General features: G+C 38.0%; 1 protein-coding gene across 1 annotated transcript in view; it reads left to right on the plus strand.

Annotated features, from left to right (window-relative positions):
• usp43 (ubiquitin specific peptidase 43) overlaps positions 1-21670 on the plus strand; it is a 123829-nt gene that overhangs the window by 86123 nt on the left and 16036 nt on the right. Inside the window, exon 12 of the mRNA XM_011473836.3 lies at positions 5905-6024. Within this exon, the coding sequence (XP_011472138.1) occupies positions 5905-6024 (120 nt within the window). The remainder of the gene's footprint in view (positions 1-5904; positions 6025-21670) is intronic.

Genomic DNA, 21670 nt, shown 5'->3' on the forward strand with positions numbered 1-21670 from the left:
ATGGTTGCTTAACACGCGTTTCAGAGACTTTGTGTTCATTCAACCAAGCCATCTTCCCTCTTTTCATGCAGATTGTAAACTGCCTGGTTGTCCTTTAACAGATCCAGTATTTTTTCTGTCCTCTTTGCTCATGGCAGATGTTTATTCTCACTCAGTTGGGTTCTTCTGACAGTTTTTATCCTGACCTACCTTTAAACCTGTTCTTGAAAAGAGTCTAAAAAAGCCAAACACAATCTTAACTGAGCAAATCCTCACAACTAGCAGGGCAAGATGAGCAATATTCTTGAATTTGTAGGAAAAAATATATTTATGCTTGTCTAAACCATTAACCAAATCATTATTTCAATTTAAAAAACAAATTTATTAATAAGGAATACAACCAAATGTTATCACTATTATAGAGATGCAATGAATCATTTCCCCAACAATTTGGTTCAAACCTCAATTTTGTTGGCTCACTGTCTTGTTTCAGTTAGATTTTTTCTTTTTTGCTAATAAGCAAGCACATATAAGGACAAACCTTTCAGTTGGCTTATACCGGTGCTTTTCAATTATTTTTGCAAGGCCCCCCCTAATGTTTCACCCACCCCCCTACACACACACACACACACATACACACACTCGCCACGGTGACTATAAATAAAATCAGTATCAATGAAAATTTTGTAAGTATACCTAAAATTGTATCTTTTAACATTAACAAAAGAAGAAATCAATATCAATCAACTTTCAACAGACATAAAATTTTGTTACAAAGAAACCCTGTTATAGTCTAAAACAGAAAAAAAGTAGCTTAAAGTGCCTGAAATAAAAAAAAAAACAGTTTATCCTTATTTAAATTAGAAACATTTTAAACAACTAAACCATTTGATGCTGACAAAAATAATTAAATCAATAAATATTAATTGTAAATTGATCTGAAACATTAAGATAAGATAAGATAGGACTTTATTGATCCCCAGGGGGAAATTGGGTTGTCACAGCAGCCAAAAACAAGAAAAAATAGCAGTTGGAAAGTACGAAAAACACAGTAGCAATGAGTAAGAATAAAAATAATACAAGGTGGAAGTAAAAGTACAGTATAAATAACGGATTAAATAAGGCAATAAATAGCAGCAGCGGTTTCATCAGTCCTAGACCATGTTATTGTATAGTCTGATTGCTGTTGGGATGAAGGACCTCCGGTGACGCTCTTTTTTGCACTGTGGGTGCAGCAGTCTCTGGCTAAATGAGCTCCTCATTGTCTTCACCGTCGCATACAGGGGGTGGGAGGGGTTGTTCCGGATGCTGGACAGCTTGGTCAGCATCCTCCTCTCACCTACAGAGTCTACTGAGTCCAGGGGACAGCCCAGGACAGAGCTAGCTCTCTTGACCAGCTTGTCCAGTTTCTTTTTATCCCTTTCACTAATGCCTCCACACCAGCAGACCACAGCATAGAAAGTTGCTGATGCAACGACAGTCTCATAGAAGGTCCTGAGTAGTGGCCTACACACATCAAAGGACCTCAGTCTCCTCAGGAGGTGGAGGCGACTTTGGCCCTTCTTGTGCAGGACCTTTGTGTTGTCTGACCAGTCCAGTTTATTGTTGATGTGAACACCAAGATATTTGTACACATCCACCCTCTCGATGTTCAGTCCCTGAATGACTACGGGGGGAGGCTGAGAAGCCTTTTTCCGGAAGTCGACCACCATCTCTTTCGTTTTGGTGGCATTGATGTGAAGGTGATTGAGTTCACACCAGTCCACAAAGTCCTTGATCACCTTCTTGTATTCCAGATCGTTTCCCTCTGAAACGCGTCCAACGATGGCTGTGTCATCGGAGAACTTCTGGATATGGCCGCTGTTTGAGTCATATTGGAAGTCAGATGTGTAGAGGGTGAAGAGAAAAGGAGAGAGCACTGTCCCTTGTGGTGCCCCCATGCTGCAGACCACCTGGGCAGACACACAGTCCTGGAGCCTCACGTACTGTGGTCTGTTGGTGAGGTAGTCAACAATCCACGAGGTCAGCTGGTTGTCAACCCCCGCATCATCCCCTCAGCAGTGATGGTTGAATGGTATTGAAGGCGCTGGAGAAGTCGAAGAACATGATTCTGACAGTACTTCCAGGTTCCTCGAGGTGTAGCAGAGTTCTGTGCATCAAGTAGATGACGGCGTCATCCGCTCCGATGCCAGGTTGATATGCAAACTGCAGGGGGTCAAGCACTGGGCTCACTAGGGGCTGGAGGTGATTCAGGATCAGTCTCTCTAGGGTCTTCATTAGGTGAGACGTTAAAGCCACAGGTCTGTAATGGTTGGGCTCCCTTGCCTGTGCGGTCTTTGGTACTGGGACCACGCAGGAGGTTTTCCACACCACAGGGACCCTCCTTATGTCGAGGCTCAGGTTGAACATGTATGCTACAACCAGGCAGAGTTGGACAGCGCAGTCCCTGAGCAGTCTGGAGCAGATGCCATCTGGACCTGTGGCTTTCCTGGTCTTGATCCTCCGAAGCTCTCTTCTCACCTGCTCCTTTGTTATGTTGAGGCTGGATGGGGGGGTTGGGGTGCTGGCAGTTATGTAATGCGAAGTAGGGGATTGTGGAGGGGGTTGGGGGGGAGTGTTAATCTTGTCCTGAGGACGTTTGGTGGCACAGATGTTGAGAGGCAGATGGGGGGTGGGAGCTGTGACCGGCATATTGGGGGTTTCGAGTGGTCCGATGATGGCTGGGTATTTGTGGGGGGAGTGGGCCCTGGATCAAATCTATTGAAAAATGAATTGAGCTCGTTAGCCCACATTAACACAGCAGCACCAATATATTTAACGTTTTTAGTCTGAAGAAATTGGTAAAAAAAAAAAAAAAAAACGTGCAAATTTTTTTTCTAAATGATCGATTGTTTATTTATCATCTCATAAAGTGCAGCTGTTTTCCTGCATTATCTGCTGTCTATATGTCAAAAACTGATACCAACTAAATGACTGGCAGACAAAGAATACACACGAAAGGGATAAAACGGAATAGAAAAAAATGAATGATTGCTCCTCACTTATATTTAGAGGCCATTAGTGCAGAATTGAGATCATTCGGCCTTGTGGAACTGACCCCGACTGAATAATCAATGCTCAAACCAATTTTAGCCTTTTGTGTTAAATTGCTTTGTATTTGCCCTTAAAAGTGCTCAGAAGAAGGCAGGATGCATCTCAAATGACAAGTGACCACCAAATCCATAGGTTTTCACAACCCTGCTGTGCGTGCTGCAAAAATCGTCTGGCTTGTTTTTCCCGCCGATCCGCTCATAATTGCAGAAGCCAAAAATTAGTGACATCATTATTAACTTAAAACGTAAAATCAGCCTGCCAGAAACAAACGGTTCTTGTGGCTATAATATCCTTGATAATCATTGTGTAATTATCTACACTTCCCTTTGGAGCATTGTGGCAACATCTTGTTTCTAAAGAAGCTCGAATGTGCTCAAAAGAGTTGTAAGACTAAACTTAAGACTACACTGGCTGCACCTCCGATGCAAAGACCTGGTTGAAAAAAATGTGCTTTCATGTTTATTTCATGTGGTGCTCATTGGTCAAGCTTTGTCGAGGAGTGCACTCTCATTTCTAGACAACGGATCCTTCTAGCGATTTTTCTTGGAACCTCTACACATAGAATTAAGCATTCAGCTGTTGAGTCTATAATGCCTTTGCATTTTGCAATTTCCTTCCACTATAGTCCACATTCTGTGCAGCACACTCAAAGCTTCAATCAAAGGAGGAGGCATTTGTAGTTGGAGCCCGCACTCACACATGAGTTGAATCCATTCCAGCCTGTTTTCTGTGCGATAAATGCAGAAGTTTCCAAAACAGTTCCTCTGGCAATTGAATGATGTTAAAGAAGCAACAAGGGCTTAGCTGTTGACCTTGTACCATGCTGAATAGTTTCCTTTCAACTTTCATGGGCTCTAGTGACATCTTCATATGTTGCTTAAGACCTTCATGTGCATTCTGGAATTAGTAAAAAAAAAACACTTTAACAAAATTTGCATTTATTAGTCGTAATACATCATTAGTAAGGTATTAATAAACTGAAAAAATAAATATAGTAGTATGATCTGAAAATGAAGCTGCAAAAATAATGCTGTACTTCCACAGTTCTCCAGACACGCTTTGTGGCTTTTTAGTGACTTGTAATGAGATAGAAGAGAAACTTTAGAGAAAGTGTTTTTAGACGAATCATTTTACTATACATCAGTTTCCCAGCATCCCCTCCTTCCACTGCATCACAGCAGAACGATCCTCCACTTGATGGTACTTACTTTGCAAGAAATGATTGCAGGGCTTACTGAAAAGTCGCAGTGCTGTGCAGTCACATACAGGATTAAAATGCCATTACTGTCTCCTGACTAATTAGATTTTATTTCAAAACAGACATGTCTCCAGCTATACAATGCTGTATAGATGAAGTATGCTCAACATCCTCTGCTGCATTTCCAGAAAAGAGGATATTTTGAAAGGGGACTAATGACTCCCTGTGTGTTGTAGCCATAGCGACAGATACATTTGTAAGGTTGAGCTTTGAAACTGGTGTTGACTGGAATGGACTGGCATAAAATGCAAGCAGGAATTGTTCTGAGGTATTGGTAAACATGTTTGTATAGAAATATGAAAAAAAAAGTATAATTTTTTCTTATGTCAGAGGCATTTGCTATTAATGTGAATTTGCTGTGGAGCGTTTGTTTTTGCATGCAGGATCGTGATCTTAATTAAATATCTAAAAGAATTAAGTAATTAACGAAAACATTCTCACTTTGATAACATCACAACAAGGCCACTGACTGCAATAAGGAATGCTGTAAGCCCAGAATTGAACTTTTAATAGAACTTTTTAGAGTAAAAAACAGAAATCAGCAGCTCGACTCTCCATGGAAACTCTCCTGGTTTTACAAAAATTGGAGCTAATCATATTTCATGCAGCTTTAAAAACAAAAAATAAAAAAACGGTTATGCCATTTTAATTATTTCATGATTTCTAGCATTTTTTTCTACAAAAACAACAACATTGATTAAAAACAACAATACAATTACATTGTGAAATGTTCTAGTTAGCTGAGCAGTGGGCTTTAGACAAGGCAAAACTCAAAGTGTACTGGACAGATGAAAAACAAATATTCGAATTCAAAATGGAACATTACATAGTTCTGACTGCTTCTGCCAAATCAGATGTTTTTATGGTCTAAAGAAAGGGCTAATGTCACTCCAGCAGATGTTACCGCCAAAGTTGTCACTGTTCACCTTTCGACATATCTCTTCATGGGTCGCCACAACTAATCAGCTTTCACTCATTCGCACAGGTAGTTTAGCAGAGATTTTTACTCTGGATTCCCTTCCTGTCACAACCCTGTGTTTTATCCGGGCTGGGGACCGGCACATGGCGACCCACACTTGGGTCCCATTGTAGCTACATACTTAGGCAGTAGCTTGAAGGGTCTTGCCAATGAGGCTCATTGTGCCCCTTGTGAAGCAAACCCTAGTTTCCTATGTGCCAGTCCTGCACCAGTCCAAATGTTACTAGCAAAGGGAAAACTAATATACCAGCTGTTTCATTACAGTGAACCGCTTTTCATTTCCCATTTTGATCTTATTTTTCCAACGTCTCACTTTTCTCATTCATTTTTATTTGTGTGATTTAGCTTCATGTTGTTGGATGTCAGCCTCCATGAACGGAAAATGGAAATGTATGCACATGCACACAAAAAGCCGCCTTAACCGATTATTAATTCATTTGCTGATGATGAGCTCGAGGAGAAAAAGACATCTCACTTAAAGTGGAGGGATGAACTAATTTGCAACATTTGACAGATCATTTAAAAAAAGAAAAAGCTGGCACTTGGAAAGAAGCACTTATGTGTGTAAATATTTTGCTTGGTCTCTTGATTGCAGCTTGCTCCGGATGATGCGTGGAAGTGCCCTCACTGTAAGCAGCTTCAGCAGGGCATGGTGAAGATGAACCTGTGGACACTGCCGGATATACTGATCCTCCACCTCAAGCGCTTCCGACAGGTTGGTGACACTCAGTGTAGCCGTTGATGAAAATGAGTGATCCAGTTCATCTTTAACTGAATTCATCATTATTTACCACACAGTCGTGATGCTTCAGTAATTGCAGGAACACTGATTGCAGCCCAGAGGTTAACGTTAATGTGAAATGCTTTAGTGCATTTTTCCTCCCAACCATAAAGTCTATGCAGCTCTTTTAAAAGGTGATTTTTATTTTTTCATTGTATTTATTATGTAATTTATTCTTCTGGCCTCTTATTAGTTCTCCTTGTAGGGTTTAATTGATTTTTGAGGGTATAAAATTATTACTAGATATATAGGTACAATTAGTTTGAATGAATGTTTTTGAGAGTCCAAGGCAGCAATGCTAACTAATTACCTTCTGTAAATATAGTATTATAGAGCAGAGAAAAGGTGGTTTGTCCTCTCCTGATATGTGGAGAACTTCTGCTCCAGGTAAAGGAGATTTAGTATCTTAGGATCTTGTTCACGAGTGACGAAAATTTGGAGAGAGATTGACAGGCAGATTGGAGCAGCTGAGTCGGGCTGTTATGCAGTTGCTGTACTGGTCCGTTGTGAAGATGTTCATTCCAAAACGTACTTATTGTCATGACCGAGAGAACGAGGTCCCGAATACAAGCGGCCAAAATGAGCTTTTGTCGCAGGATGGCTTGGCGCTCCCTTAAAGCTACGTTCACACCAGAGATGAAAAGCGTTTTCAAGAATAATTATTTAGCCCACAGTGTTCACACTAGACTCGATACTACTTGATGCTAGCCTATGTCCACCACCTGCAGTTGGAAAAGACTTGGTGCCAAATGTTGAAGCGGTGCAAATCTTTCAAATCTTGTTCCAGGCTTTTTCTTTTACAGCGCTATTCCAAAATATGTAAGACTTAGTGTCCTATCATTAACCACAATTATTCATTTCTGCCCCATGCATGATCAATTTTCAGACAGTTAGCCCATCTATGAGTTAAAAAAGACCCTACCCATACATCACCACCAAATCCCATTCCCCGATGGGTCATAGTTCAACCGGCATAACTTTCAATACGTGTTCTATTGCCCCACATTTTGTACGTAATCTTTAAATTGTGCGCATTGACATGTCAATTCAAGCGTTTTGAATGCAGAAGCCTGAAATTTGCGTTTACGCAGGTTTACATGGACCTTTGTTTGAAGGTGGTCACTTGAACAGGCATTGCTGAGGGAGGTGTGAGCGTAGCTTTACAGATAAGGTGAGAAGCTTGGTCACCTGGAGAGAGTTCAGGGTAGAGCTGCTACTGCTCCACATCAAGAGCCAGTTGAGATGGTCATCTCATCTCATCTTTGATGAGGCAACATTGATTACAACTGAAGTTAAGTTTGGGCGCCAACTGACTTTTTTCCAGCCAGAACAAGCCCTGCTGTCCACAGCCTGTGAGCTCTTTGGCTTTTACAATGATCTCATACAAAATCAAAATGATTACTGATTAGATAAAGACCAGAGATGTGTCCAAAGGTTAAAAAAATTCGACTCGTTTGAGGAACAAAAAGTATATTTAGAGAATTGTTTACAGTCTTACTTTTATTATTAATTGAAAAAACAAAACATAAAATAGTAATAAAGCAAAAGCCGCTAATAAAACATGTGAGAAATACCAGGTAAGAGCTGCAAAAATGATCCTGAGAGAAAAATTGCATCTCATAGAAATGGACAGGCCTGAGCGGTATTTTAGGTTTAAACCTACTCCATTCCCTCCAGCAGGCTCAAACTAGGAAGAAACACGGATCCCACAAAACATTATTATGTAAAAATGAAACACATACGACGGTTACATTTTTTTAATTAGTTCATTTAACTCTAACTGGCTATGCCAAATCTACAAAAAAATAGTTTTTATCTAGTCTTCTTATGGTGTTAAACATTCTGTATATACAATTTATATAATATATATATATATATATATATATTTATACAATTTATACAATATATATAATATAATAACAAGTTCAGCACATGACTCGAAACATGGAAAAACTAGAGGTTTAAAAATGATAAGGTGGTGTTTATTTCAACACAGGAAGTGCTGCTAACCTCAAGTTAGTTGGTTATTTCAAATACAGTTTGAATCCTGAATTCATGTCAGTCTAGGGGCAACTCTGGTTTTATAATTGGGTTGCAATCCTACAGACATTTGAAATACAATTATTGCTGATACCCCACTTCTAATTAAGAGCAGATCAGATACGGGTCATTACTATTTTGAAAAAAACGACATGTTTAACATAGAATTGGAAAGTTTTAATCATCATTTTGTTTTACAGCAGAACAAAAGACAAATGTCCCAAACTTTTTAATTAAATATGAAGATCTGGGTTAAATTTTTAAATTGAAAATAAACTCCTTGACCTCAATTTCACAGCTAATTTCTTTTATAAAGCTTAATTTGACGGATATTTCCAAACACAGCTCTGAACATTATTGGTGTCATAGAAGCAGTGCTTATTTCCTTTGGCAACTAGAAGTACTTATCAGCACTTATCAGTTCTTAGCATAACAACAACAATGTAATCATTATACTCTGTCCTTTTGACTGATGTTGGTTGGTTTTGCAGTCTATTTTTCAACCATCTCTTTTGTGTTTCTGTTATGTCCTACTATAGAAGTCCATCATTACTGTGTTTTTCCATTTGCAAAGCTTTTTTCATCTGATTACGAAAACAGAGATGTTCTCTTCTCACATGAACTCTTCATGACTTCCTCCACCCGTAAACGGACACACTGAATAGAAATTTAATTTTTATATATATATATATATATATATATATATATATATATATATATATATATATATATTCTACATAAATCCCAATGAGGTAATCAATGGGACAGTGATGTATTTGTCAGTCACATATTTTTCAAGTTGTCCCACTCACAAAGATGAATTTGGTCTGTAATATTCATCATAGATTCACAGATAACTGTGAGAGACTGAATATAAAAAAAATGCAAGAAATCACACTTTGATTTTTAAAGAATTCATTTCTTCATTTGTGTAATGGTGCAGAAAATAAGGTCAAATTTGCAGAAATCAAAGGTCTTCACTAGCTGCTATTTTGGTGCATTCTTTCATGAAGATCTTCCCAAGAGCTTTGATATTTTGGGGCTGTTGCTGGGCAACCTGGACTTTCTATTCCCTCCATAGATTCTATATTGGACTCAAGCCAACAGACTGGATGGGTCACTCCAGAACATTGAAATGATTTTTACGTAGCCACGGCTTTGTTTCCCAGGAGATGTGTTTGGGATCATTGTCATGCTGGAAGATCGAACCATGTTTCATCCCTAATGTTCTTGCTGATGGACAGAGATGTTTGCCCAAAATCCCACCATACATGACCCCATTCTTCCTTTCTTTGATGAGGATCAGTTGTCCTGTCCCAATTGCAAATGAGCTGCCCCAAAGGATGATGTTTCCACCCCCGGGCTTCACAGTGGGTATGATGTTCTTGGGGTGCAGCTCAGTATTTTTCTGCATACAAACATGGCAAGTGGCGTTTATATAAAAGAGTTCCATTTTGGTCTCATCTGCCCTCATGACCTCCCAATCTTCTTCTGGATCATCCAGATGGTCTCTGATGAAATTCAAACATGTGCTGGTTTAAGCAGGCGGACTTTTGGAGAACTATAAGGTAATAATCCCGAATGACGCCACGTGTTAATAGTAACTTTTGTTACTTTGGTCCAAGCTCTCTTCAGATCATTGATTAGTTCCCCCGTTTAAGTTATGGGCTGTTTTCTTGTCGCTCTTAAGATCATTTGTACTTCAGGAGTAGGGAGCTTGCATGGAGCCCCAGGTGAAGGGAGATTATCTGTGGTCTTGTATTTATGACATTTTCTAAGAATTGCTCGAACAGTTGATCCCCTCTTAGTAAGTTGCTAGCTCATATTATTACAGGTAACAAGTGGAGTATAGAAGTGCGTCTTAATGTTCACACAATCGGGTGTTTTTAAAAAAAATCACATTCTGTCTGTATTAGGCCTGCACAATTAATCGCAAATTTATCGTTATCGCGATTTTAAGCTGTGCAATATCCATATTGCAAAAGTCGGCGAAAATTGCAATAAATGGTAAACCTTAAATGTGCTAAAACAATCTCCATGGCAACTTTAACTATTTAATGAATTGATTAAATCCCTTTATGCATTTGACCTATCAGATGGAGCCCTTCACGTTGTTGACCAATCGGATGGAGCTTTTATGTTAGATGTTGCCCTCCTAATTAGATGAGGGTAATTTGGAGAATGATTTAAGGTATTTTGACTCTTATTTAATTTAAACTTTTGCAGTGAAATTGAAATGTTTTTGTTGTTTTTGCTATTTGTTCATTTATGACAAGCTATATCGTCATCCCAATATTGATCACTAATCTCGCACCTCATATCGTGCAGCTCGTCACTGTAGTTTTTTGAAATAGAGTGAAGCAAATGAAGCAAAGTACCTTTGGATTTATGTCAGAGCTATTGTGACTTTTTTCTACCAACAATCTGCTTCTCCCCTAAGTTTAATTAAGCTTGTTAGAGCAGTTGTCTGCATTTTTGGTAGATCAACAATGTTGCTGCATAGAAATCATTTAAATCATTTTGGCAGCAGTGTGTCAGCCACTGCGGTTTTGCACCCAATGCTGCCTGTTTTAATGCCATAGAAACACTTAGGATACCATTTACAGTAATTATAGAGCTGCACCGTTAAGCTGTTTCCCTGCAATTGTAATCGATGCGTCTCTTGTAACGCGTTCATATACAACACCCTCCCTGATGCATCCCCAAGCCCCCACCAACAGACAAAAGTTTTTCTGTCAGAAGATACATGTAGAAAGGAAACAAGCATGTTTTGTGTCATATATATTCAAGCTTTTAGCTATATTTGTACAGCTTTTCTGCTTTGTTGGCATGAAAAGATGATGCTGTTCCATCTTGGTAATTCGCCTGTTCAGAAACGGCTAATAAAAAGCTGCACTTAAATCTATAAGTGGATGTGGTGTTGATAAGAGGTTTGTTGTGATGTTTTTGTTCATTCTTTGCTGTTCTGCTACACGTCGCACGCAGCAGCTCAACAACAGCTTTTCTCAAAAGGGTCTACGTCCAAACTACTTCAATAACAACCCAGACATTGAATAGAACTGATGCAACAATTTATGATCTCATCACTCTCATCAACAAAAAAACTAGATCAACTTACTTTTTTTGGACAGAACGAGGGGAAAGCCTTCTGAGGTACCGGCGTGTGTGGCTCGTTCAAGAACGCGCTGAATGCAGGTTTTTGAGCACGCTTTGATCATATGGTGTTCATAGCAGACTCTCAGTCCCTGATAGTGCGTGTTCTCACAGTTGAAAGAGGCGCGGTGCAAATCTCACACATCTCGATCCAGGCTTTTTCTTTCACAGCTATATTCTGATATGAAAGACTTGGTGTCATAAAAATCCATTCGGGCACAAACCGCAACTATTAATTTCTCCTTCATGATTGATTTTCAAATGGTAGGCACTTCTGTGCACTGTAAAGGATCTATACGTCACTGTCAAATCAGAGTCCCTGATTGGTCAAACTTTAACTGGTTTAACTTTCAGCATACATTCAATCGCTACACGTTTTGTACGTAGAACAGGCAAACAGGCTTTAAACTTGCGTAATGATGCGTGAACGCAAGAGTTTTGTATGTGTAAGCTTTGCTAACTGCACCGTTACTTCACAGTTTTTTTTAACCAATTGACAGTTTCTTTGAAGATGGGTTAGGCACTTTTAACATTTGAGAAAAATGGGAGTGATTTGATTTTGTTTAAAACAAAAAGCCTAATTGGTGTCAGTGAAAGCCTCATTAAAAAGACTTCAAAAGACGTAGCTGATTTGCAGGAGTTTGACATTTTCTCCCTCCGATTTTAACTCTGCTGAACCCACTCTGTCTACTCATAAGGAATATCTGTCATTGATGTACTACTTCTCTGGCAAATAATTGAAACAGATTTTTTTCTTCTAATGTAAGTGAATCCTAATATTTTGAGTGCCCTAAATTTTAGGATTTCCATTCAACAACTGAAACTCAGTTTTTTTGTGCAAATACTTATTGTATGTTAAGATTTTCCCTTCTTTCTTATTATTAAGTTTTGATCTCAAATTATTAAGATAAACCTTGAAAATTTCCTATTTTGAAAATCTATATTAAAAAAAACAATTGGAAGAAATGTCCATATTGTTGCCATTTGTGAACATGACGTGTTCTGCCTGAAATAACATGACCAAAGAGATGATCATTACAGAGGCTGTCGTAACCAGTTTTGTCTTAAGTGCTGAAGGAAATTAAGATAGCGAATTAAAAACCTGTATTTAATTTGTATACATGCAATTAGGCCTGCACCATATGAGGTAAACTAACGATTTTTTTAAATTAAATGATCAATATAGCAATGACAATATAACTTGTGATGCATGAACAAAAAGGGAAAACAACTAAAAATAAATGTCGCCATGTCGATTTTGCTAAAAAAAACAAAACATTTAGGCTACCGCATGGTGGCATTTTTGTGTATGTCACCTGGGTTTCAGCCTCAAAATTTATTAGCATTTGCTGGTGACAAAGAAAACTGCTGTATCTCAAAGTGTGACCCCACACAGTCTAACATGTTGTTGTTTCTCTTTCGGCTCCTCCCATCAGGGGTCGCCACAGCGAACAAGTCGCATGGTAAATTTGGCAATGTTTTACGCCGGATGCCCTTCCTGACGCAACCTTCTCAAAGCAACCGGGCTTGGGACCGGCACAGAAGTAGAGAAGGGAACAGGGAGCAGCCCGGATTCGAACCTGGGTTTCACGGACGGAAGGCGCCGCAAACCAGCACGAGCTAAACCGGCTCCCGTTAACATCATTTCAATATTAACACTGATTTAAAGTGTGTTTTTACTGTAAACTGCAATCTTAGACCGTCTACATCTCATCTATTGTTCGTTGGACACACAAACACATCGAAAGTTAGAAGCTTTCCTGCAGCTCCATGAGCATTATTGGCTTTTGCAGGAGTAGCTCAGCTGGACATACAAAACGGCTGCATGACTCACCGTCAGGCAGTCATGCACAACAATGAAGTCAACGGTTTGCCCCTCTGATGGCTGTAAAGCCAGCAATTAAAGCGAAAACATTTTTCTGAAAGAATAATGCATCCTCAAATTTTGTAAACATTGTATGAAACTGGTGGAATGGGAGAAAAAAAGCCTCGATTTTCCTCACAAAGATTGCTCTACTTCGGTCAGAACACTCAAGTCTGTTCAGAGATCTTCATGAAATCAGGAGCTTCAAAGGCACCGTAAAGGTTTGAGCGTCTTTGAGATAAAATTATCCATTTTTTTTTTCTCAAGTGGGACTAATTGGACCATTTGCAATAGACAGGCAACATTTAATGGAAGACACTTAATCATTTCATTATTTGGCATACTTTTTTTTTTTGAAAACGCTTCAAGCTTTAGTTCTTTGCTTTTTTTAAGATTAATTTTAAGTTCACTATACAGGAACTGCTGCTTAATTTTTTTTTTCATTTGTACAAACGTTTTGAAATGAATTTATATGAACTGTCTAAAGCTGGTATGTCATGCATTTAATGACAAAATTAATTTTATGTTGCTCTTTATATCGTCTTGAGAAGTGTTGCTCCTCAAAGAGAAAAATTAGGAATTTAATTAAACAGATGTTCCTTTTCTTTGAGTCAAATCCATAGAGTGACGTCAACCCATAGACGATGTCTTACATCCGGCTCTCGCGAAATGATTGCAACTCACCTAACTAACTAACTCACCATTGCAACTACTACGATGACTCAGAGCGACTTGGACCAATCACTGTCGACTGGTTTCAACATGGCGGCGCCTGCATCAGGAAGCAATGACTTCGTATTTGGGAACACAAGAAGGGAGGGGTTGAGCTGTCCATTGCTTATGGAGTCAATGGTCAAATCAAATTAAAGGGAGGAGCACAAATTAGCTTTAGCAAGAACCAAACGAGAGACAAAAGGTCCCGGATTAGGACAAAACAGATGCCTAACGGCACTTACAAACCCAAAGGTACAACTTTCAGTGACTACTTAAGCTAATAAAAATCACATGGCAAATCTTTTGAAGAAGAAACTTTACTAAACTTTACAGAAAAAAAAACTCTATTTTAGCTGGCAACCCTAAATGTTAAATTTATCTATTCCATTTTAAGCTTTAAAAAAAAAGGTTTTCCTTTTTTTCTTTATTTATTCTGAACACTTTTGGGTTAGGTAAATTGTATAATTTCCGCTTCTGGCTCATGATGTCGGCAGCTATCTTGTCTGCAGCCAGGTCCCTTTCTGTACTGTTGCTCAGGGCAGAATTTCTAAGACCGTATCTGAATTCACTCTCCTAAAAAACTATATTTGAATTTTAATGTAGTTTGGACTAATGCTCAAGTATGCTTTTTATTTCATTCTGTATTTTACAAACATCTAATAAGACATCACCCATTTGCTGAAGTAAATTCTAATAAATGTGAAATTTGACAATTTATAAAACCCCTTAGCCAGAAGTAATACTTTTGAAGTTTATTTTATTCGTTATTCTTAAGTATACCAAATATATGTTGGAAGTATACTAACTGAATGAGTCTTCAGACTAAATTTTAATATTTTAAGTTCACAATATATGGATAACATATAATATTAAACTTCAAGTATACTGCTTTGGTCTGCTTTAGTATAATTATACTTGTAGTACACTTAATTAGACTACTTTTCACTGTGTTCTGATGATGAAAACTTTGATGTTTTTATAAAAAGGAAATGTAAATATGTTTTTCTAATGACGTATTGTTCAAATTCAATGGACTGTGGTCTATATTTGTCAATTTAGTGAGCATCGATGCACACTGGTTTTTTACAGAGACTTCTGGGGAATATCCAGAGAACTGGATTATGGACGTATAGTTTTAGCCACTTTGACAAAATGGCAAACCCCCTATAGAATCAAATCAAATCAAACTTTATTTATAAAAGTATAACACAAAGTGCTTTACATAAAACGAAACAAAATAAATAATATAAAAACAAGCGTGAAAATTAAAATAAACAAGCACAAAAATAAAAAACCGTACCCACACAGCCCCCCACTTTTTTCACACACACCCCCCCCCCCCTAACTGCTGTGGAAAGACAATGAGAAATGTACTAAGTAGCAAATTGTGAAGGACGTAAGATCCAGCCTAAGTGGACACATGTTTTAGAAGTTTCCCATAAGGCAACTGTCACAAGAATGTACAAGAGAATTCAAGATAACATGGTATTCAATTAAATCGAGGTGATTCAAATAAGATCACATTATTATGATTTATTGTTGGCTCATGTTGGTAGCAAACACGTCACATTAAAAACAAATTTGGTAAAAATTCCCATATTTGGTGTGGATTAGTATAAATGTAGAAATAAAGGAAAAAGAAACTTGTAACACAAGCAGACCAAAGATAACGTGAGCCTTAAACAAATCCAGCTTATTGTCATTTTTGTAGGTTTTTGTATTCTTACAGAATTTAAAACATAAATGCAGACAACATTACTTTAAAGAAAAAGCAGAATATTGACACAATGCATATGCAGCATTTCAGTTAAACTCCTCTCCAGCCAAGTGCAGCCTACAAAATTAGATTTTCACAGTTTTGACTGAATAATAGTCCTTTTCCAGACACATTGGAGATGTTTGGATATAACACCAAGCATCATGCTGGTTAAAATCATTACATGAATAATTATTCCAGCTTTTTTCACAGCCTCATTATGACAGCCACAAGCTATCCTCAGTGTTTTAGAGTCAAATTTAAGGTAATTTGGTTGACAGCTCAAGCATTTTTTGCATTTACATTCAAATGGGTGAGGGAAGTGGCGTCAAAATGTAGAACTGTGACAATAAAATGAAAAAAATCTCTTTTGTTGGAATTTGTAAGATTTAAAAATAAATTACTATAAAGTTGTGGTTTCTAATAAGCGGCCTTGAAAGGTAAAACAATACAGTTTTTTACTAACCTTTTTAGTGTTTTGCTTAGCCCAAAAAAAAATGTCATCACATCTTTTTTTTTGGCTAGACCCCTTTTCCACACATTGTTTGATCCCTTAATATAAAAGCACTAGTGCCTTTACCACAATGAATACTATTAACTTTTAGTTTCCTCCTTGACAGGCAGGCTCCCCGTGAGAGGCAGAACGAAAGTCTTTTATTTGGTTGCAGGTTGTCTGAATCTTTGAAATCTAAATGAGATTGGCTCTAATCTGTCCTCACAATAAAATAGATCCTTCCACTTCACTGAAGGACAGGCTGTTTCTGCACTAAAGGTTGTGTCCTCTTTTCTATAAAAGCCATTGACTGCTACTAGGGTTGTGCCGATGGACGATATCATCGTCCATCGTGATGGGTGACTGACATCCCGATGGAGAGACCACCATCGTGATGCCACGCCCCCGCCACGTTGCGCGTCGACACCATAAGCCGCGGTTACATGTACAAAATATCTTGATGGGATCAATGGTCGGATTAGAATCCAACCGTGTACATGGTTCCAGAAAAATGTTTTTAGAATATAAAAACGTTCACTAAGGTCACACTTTCCGTCGGAATAAATCATTCGCACATGCGCAGTAGGGTTTGAAAAACGGAAGGATATAAACTCCGCCGAGCGGCTTTTTTTTTTTCAAACTTTATTGTATGTAACAATTCAATACAAAACAATGTTAAACAGCTCCGAGCGGCTATATACATTGACAGGTCAGCTTGGTAAAATACGAGATGATCTTCTAAACGTGCTTTTAATAATGTTACGGTTATTATGAAACACCTGTTCGCTCATCATTTGAATTTTAATCCGTGTGGTCAGTGCTTTTTCTGAACGAAGCCAGGATTAGCAGTATGCTAACACGGGCTAACAACATTAGCTTTGGGTGGTGCTGCATCCTGTCTGCACGTAAACATGTAAGAATAACATCAGCCTTTATTTAGTCGGGACACGACTGGAAACACAAATCCGCGTGATTGTTTGAATGTTTTCTAAGGACTGAGCGACATTTCTGCTTTGAAGCTCAAACCGCTGTGTGTGCTGACGATCCGAGCTGTGCTCAGACACACACTTTTAGACCCGGTTCTGAGTTCGGTTGCTTGTTGTACCCCTAGAGCTGCGGGACGGATCGCAGTCTTAAATCTCCCACACATACCGCTCATGTACCCCCCCCCCCCCCCCTTCCCATCAAACACAAAGCTGTAAGTCCGCACTCCCCCGGAAGTGCGGGAGCGGACTACTTCTCTTCTATTTTGTTTGTTACTTTTTTTGTTAAAGTCACTTCCCTCAGTTTATACTGGATCATCGCGGATTGGGAAATAAAATGAAAAAAGCAAAAAAACGAATAGCAGTTATATAAGAATGAAAAATGTAAAAATACCCCCCCCCCCCCCCCCCCCCCCCGACGATGTCATCGTCCATCCCGATGGTTGACAGCAAACATCGTCAACGGCCAATTTAAGGGACATCGCCCAACCCTAACTGCTAACTAAAGACAAAAATACTTGAACTAACGGAAACGGAAATATGGAGCTAACACCCTTTTTGTCTTCCGGCTGCTCCCTTTAGAGATTGCCACTGTGAATCATCCCCCTCCATCTAATCCTCTCCTCTGCATCCTCCTCACTCACACCACCCTCATGTCCTCTTTCACTACATCCATGAACCTCCTCTTTGGTCTTCCTCCAGGCTTTCTCCTTGGCAGCTCCAACCTCAGCATCAATTTTGCAACATAATCACTGTCCCTCTTCTCAATCTGTCTTCCCTGCATTTATCTCCATTGCGTCTAAAACCAGCCGTCCCTCTGACGTATTCCTTCCTGAGCCTATCCGTCCTCGTCCCTCCCAAAAAAAACCTCAACATATTTAGGCTCTGCATCCTGTCTTTTTCTCAGAGCTCACAGTCTTGTCACAGCTCCTCTCTTGGTACTCCATCACAGGCTTTCTCTAAATTGAGCTAACATTTAATAAAAAAAATCTCATGATGCTTTTAGATCTTACTGATACATTTGCAATCATATAAATCCATTATTTTTTGACGGAAAAACAAATTAGAAATCAATTTGTTCTTTTTTGTACTTAATTTATAAATTTAATTATAGATAGATATATTTACTTTAATTTCTAATATTTAATTTCATAATAATTTATTTGTGGTTCTTTTTTTGCATTTACTTCCTCATAAAATTGCTTTGCACTTCACTTCGGTGACTCTTTATTGTGCTGCTTACATATGAATATTAGACCTGTGTCTGCATGCACTGACCCGTGGAGGTTTGTTTATTACCATCACACCAGTTTTGGTAGTGATAATTCATTTGCTGAACTCAACACCAGTGTGCCATTTTGCCGATGCGGTACTGTAAGTAATACGCTAAAAACAAGTCAAAACCCTTTTAAATGAGAGGGAAGCAAAATTACCGCAACAAATATAGAATATTCTTAGGTCAACAGTAGAAGTTAACCATACCCTGGTGTTGCCATGGATACTGCATTCATTCACTCCCTTATAATGGCTAGTAGTAGACTACCCCCCATCTAATGTCGTTATGAGAGCTGGCTCTAAGAGCTGTGACATAACTGTATTCATTCACTTGCTCTGTAGTTAACAGTTTGAATTGTTACTTCTGTTAAATATAGGCTTTATTTGATACAGCCATTATAATGAATACTAAAGCCTGACTGGCTGTAGGTTGTCCATTAAAAAGTGATAATGAACACCTACAGAAGGTCACTTTGTCTAAATTTTCTATGTTATTGCGCTGGCCTAAACATCCATAAATGACCAGAACATACGTTATTCCACTATTTATCACAACATCAAGACAGTAGAAATGATTTCTGTGATGGAGATACCAGTGTCTCTTTTTACCTTCAGTGACGATGTTCAATCTAATTTTAAATCATTTGTCGTCTGTCTTTCTGTTTTACTTTCCTCGTTGCTTGACTAAAAAATAGACGCGCATTTATATAGACTTTTTGTTGGACTTGGTCGCTAGAATGCGCATTTCCAAGCCCGCAGTGAACGTAGAATGCGTCCTCCAAACGTGGGTCAAGAAGCTGTTGGCGCCATGGTAACCCATCAAAGTTGGAAATTATTGGCATTGGGTTGAAAATGCATCTGAATCAGAGAAAAAAAAACACCTTGACTTAAAAAAAAATTTATTGGTGAACTGAAACAAAGGTTCTCCAGTTCAGGAACTTAAGGTATCAGACAAGACTAGACCATCGGCTTTTGAATGCAACTTCACTTCATCTGAAATGATTAAAATGTTAACCGACATTTTATTGTTCTGAATGTAGATAATGTAATAAAACAAATTAAACTCCTACATTTCTGTTAGCAAATAAATCTGTCAGATCCGGCCCTGATTAGTGAAGCGTTAAAAAGAAACCCACTCCACTAAGTGGTGTCTGATGAGTTCATATACTTCAACTGCAGCAGCCAGTTTAAAATTTAAATACTGATTTTACATGTTTGTGGTTACACTAGTCTGAACTTCCCTCTAAATGGGATTTTAACACGCAACACCAACAGTGTCAGTCTAGAGCAACAGCTTTCATTCCCTTTTAAATAATATTTTTATACATGAAACCTCAGTCACCAACTAATTATACCACAATGTCAGTTTTTTCTTTTTTCCTTTATCCATCCTTCTTCATTTCTGCCTTAAAATTAAACCAGTCACTCACTCTGGGCACCATGGACCAGATTTACATAAGTGACTGTTCAGGGAGCTAATTTCTAAAGTCAGGGGGTGTATGAGTTACTAACTCATGGAGCAGAACCATGTATTTAAATAAAAATTCTATTCAGGTTCACTGTGCTAGAGCTTTGTCTTAATCTGGTCATTTTCAGATGACATGCATGAGAATGGCAGAATGGCATCAGCATGTTTGCCAGATCCCCCTTTTCTTGACTTTTGCAGTGACAGCAGCATAACAAACAATCAAAGGGCAACCGCATTCAAACACCGACCCTCCCATTTTGAAAAATCTGCCATGCAACTGTACATATATGCTAACTACAATGCTGCTTTAGCGTGTTTTCTCACTTTAAAGAAATAAACTAATTTGAGTTAACATTCTTCAAAGGGTAAACAAAAACTTATTAAACATTTTCCACTTCAAAAATAATTTAAAGATAGTCTGTTTCTCAGATGATCATAGTTTTTTTAATCTTTTTTTCTTGAAATCAACCCTATTTTTTCACCTTAAGGAAATACAATTTACCTTTTATACACAGAGGTGATTATAGAACTTTAAAGAAGTTTGTACAGGAATTAAACCACACACAAAAAATCAAATGAAAGTTGTCTTGCACTCTTGAAGAAGAGAAGACAATAAGCCCGGATGCCATGACAACATTTCCCAGATGAATGAGGATCTTCATCCACATTCAAATGAAGGCAAATTTGTCAAAGCAATGGCAGCTATGCAACAATAACACTCCAAAAATATATATAATGGTAGACAAATAATAATTAAAAGCATGTTATTGTTACGTTTCTGTCCCTTTTTTTGTTTTTAGATGGTTTTTTTGTTTTTCAGATGTTTAATTTTTATGTAATTGATGAGTAAAATCTGGTTTTAAAAGCATTACATCTGGATTTTTTAACAAATTATTGTTATTGTTCTGTTTTCCGCTGCTTCATGTCTACAAATTGGCATCTAACTTGAATTTGTTTTTCTATTTAAAGTTATAAAGGATTTAATTTAAAATTTTGAATCCAGCTTTATTGGTAGAAACGTACATTTACAGGCTCGCTCAGATATCTGTAATTTAAACCTATGTTTTTTCTAAATGTATTTAGAGTCCTCAAAAGGATGAACTAACACATTTGATATTGAAAGAAACAATGTTAAATATGTCTTTATTAGTTTGTTTTAATAGAAGATTGCTGTTTTAGTTCTATATGCAGACATTAAGCTTTTACCTTCCTCTTTTACTAGTTTTTGTTACCATCTGGTATTTTAGTAGGTCAGTTTTAAACTGTTATTATTTATTACAGTCTGTTCTTCCTTGCTTTTTTCCCTTTGTTTGGCTTACTTATATTTGAAAATACTGTTTTTTATGTTTTTGTGCAAACATTAAAGCTTCTTTTTGCCACCATACCCATACATTTTAATAAACAAAAAGATATAAAAAGGAACCACAAGACAGTATTTTAAATAAATTAAAGGTTGTTGTGTTGCCCTTTGATGAATTGGTTACCGGTAAATGTGCCTTTTTTTGTATCACCATTAACAATAGGAACATCTGTGGTGTGAAGGGTCAGTTTCAACCAGCATACATTCGCTTTCAGCTGTAAACCCAACTGTACAAACATAAGAAAAGTTGCAATACTCAAACACAACCATCTCCTGCTCAAAGGTGTTTTTCTCTTCTTGCTGGTACATGTGTCTATATATTTTCAGTATTAACAGGAATCCATCCACCCATTTATACCAACATCCTCCTAAATGGATCAGCATCGTTTGTTGCAATCTAACCCAATAATCACAGGGTGAAGGCAGGGTTCACCCCTGACGGGCCCCCTTGTCCCTTTCAAGGCCACGTCTGGA

This window comes from Oryzias latipes, chromosome 1 (genome assembly GCF_002234675.1).
Source record: "Oryzias latipes chromosome 1, ASM223467v1".
NCBI lineage: Eukaryota > Metazoa > Chordata > Actinopteri > Beloniformes > Adrianichthyidae > Oryzias > Oryzias latipes.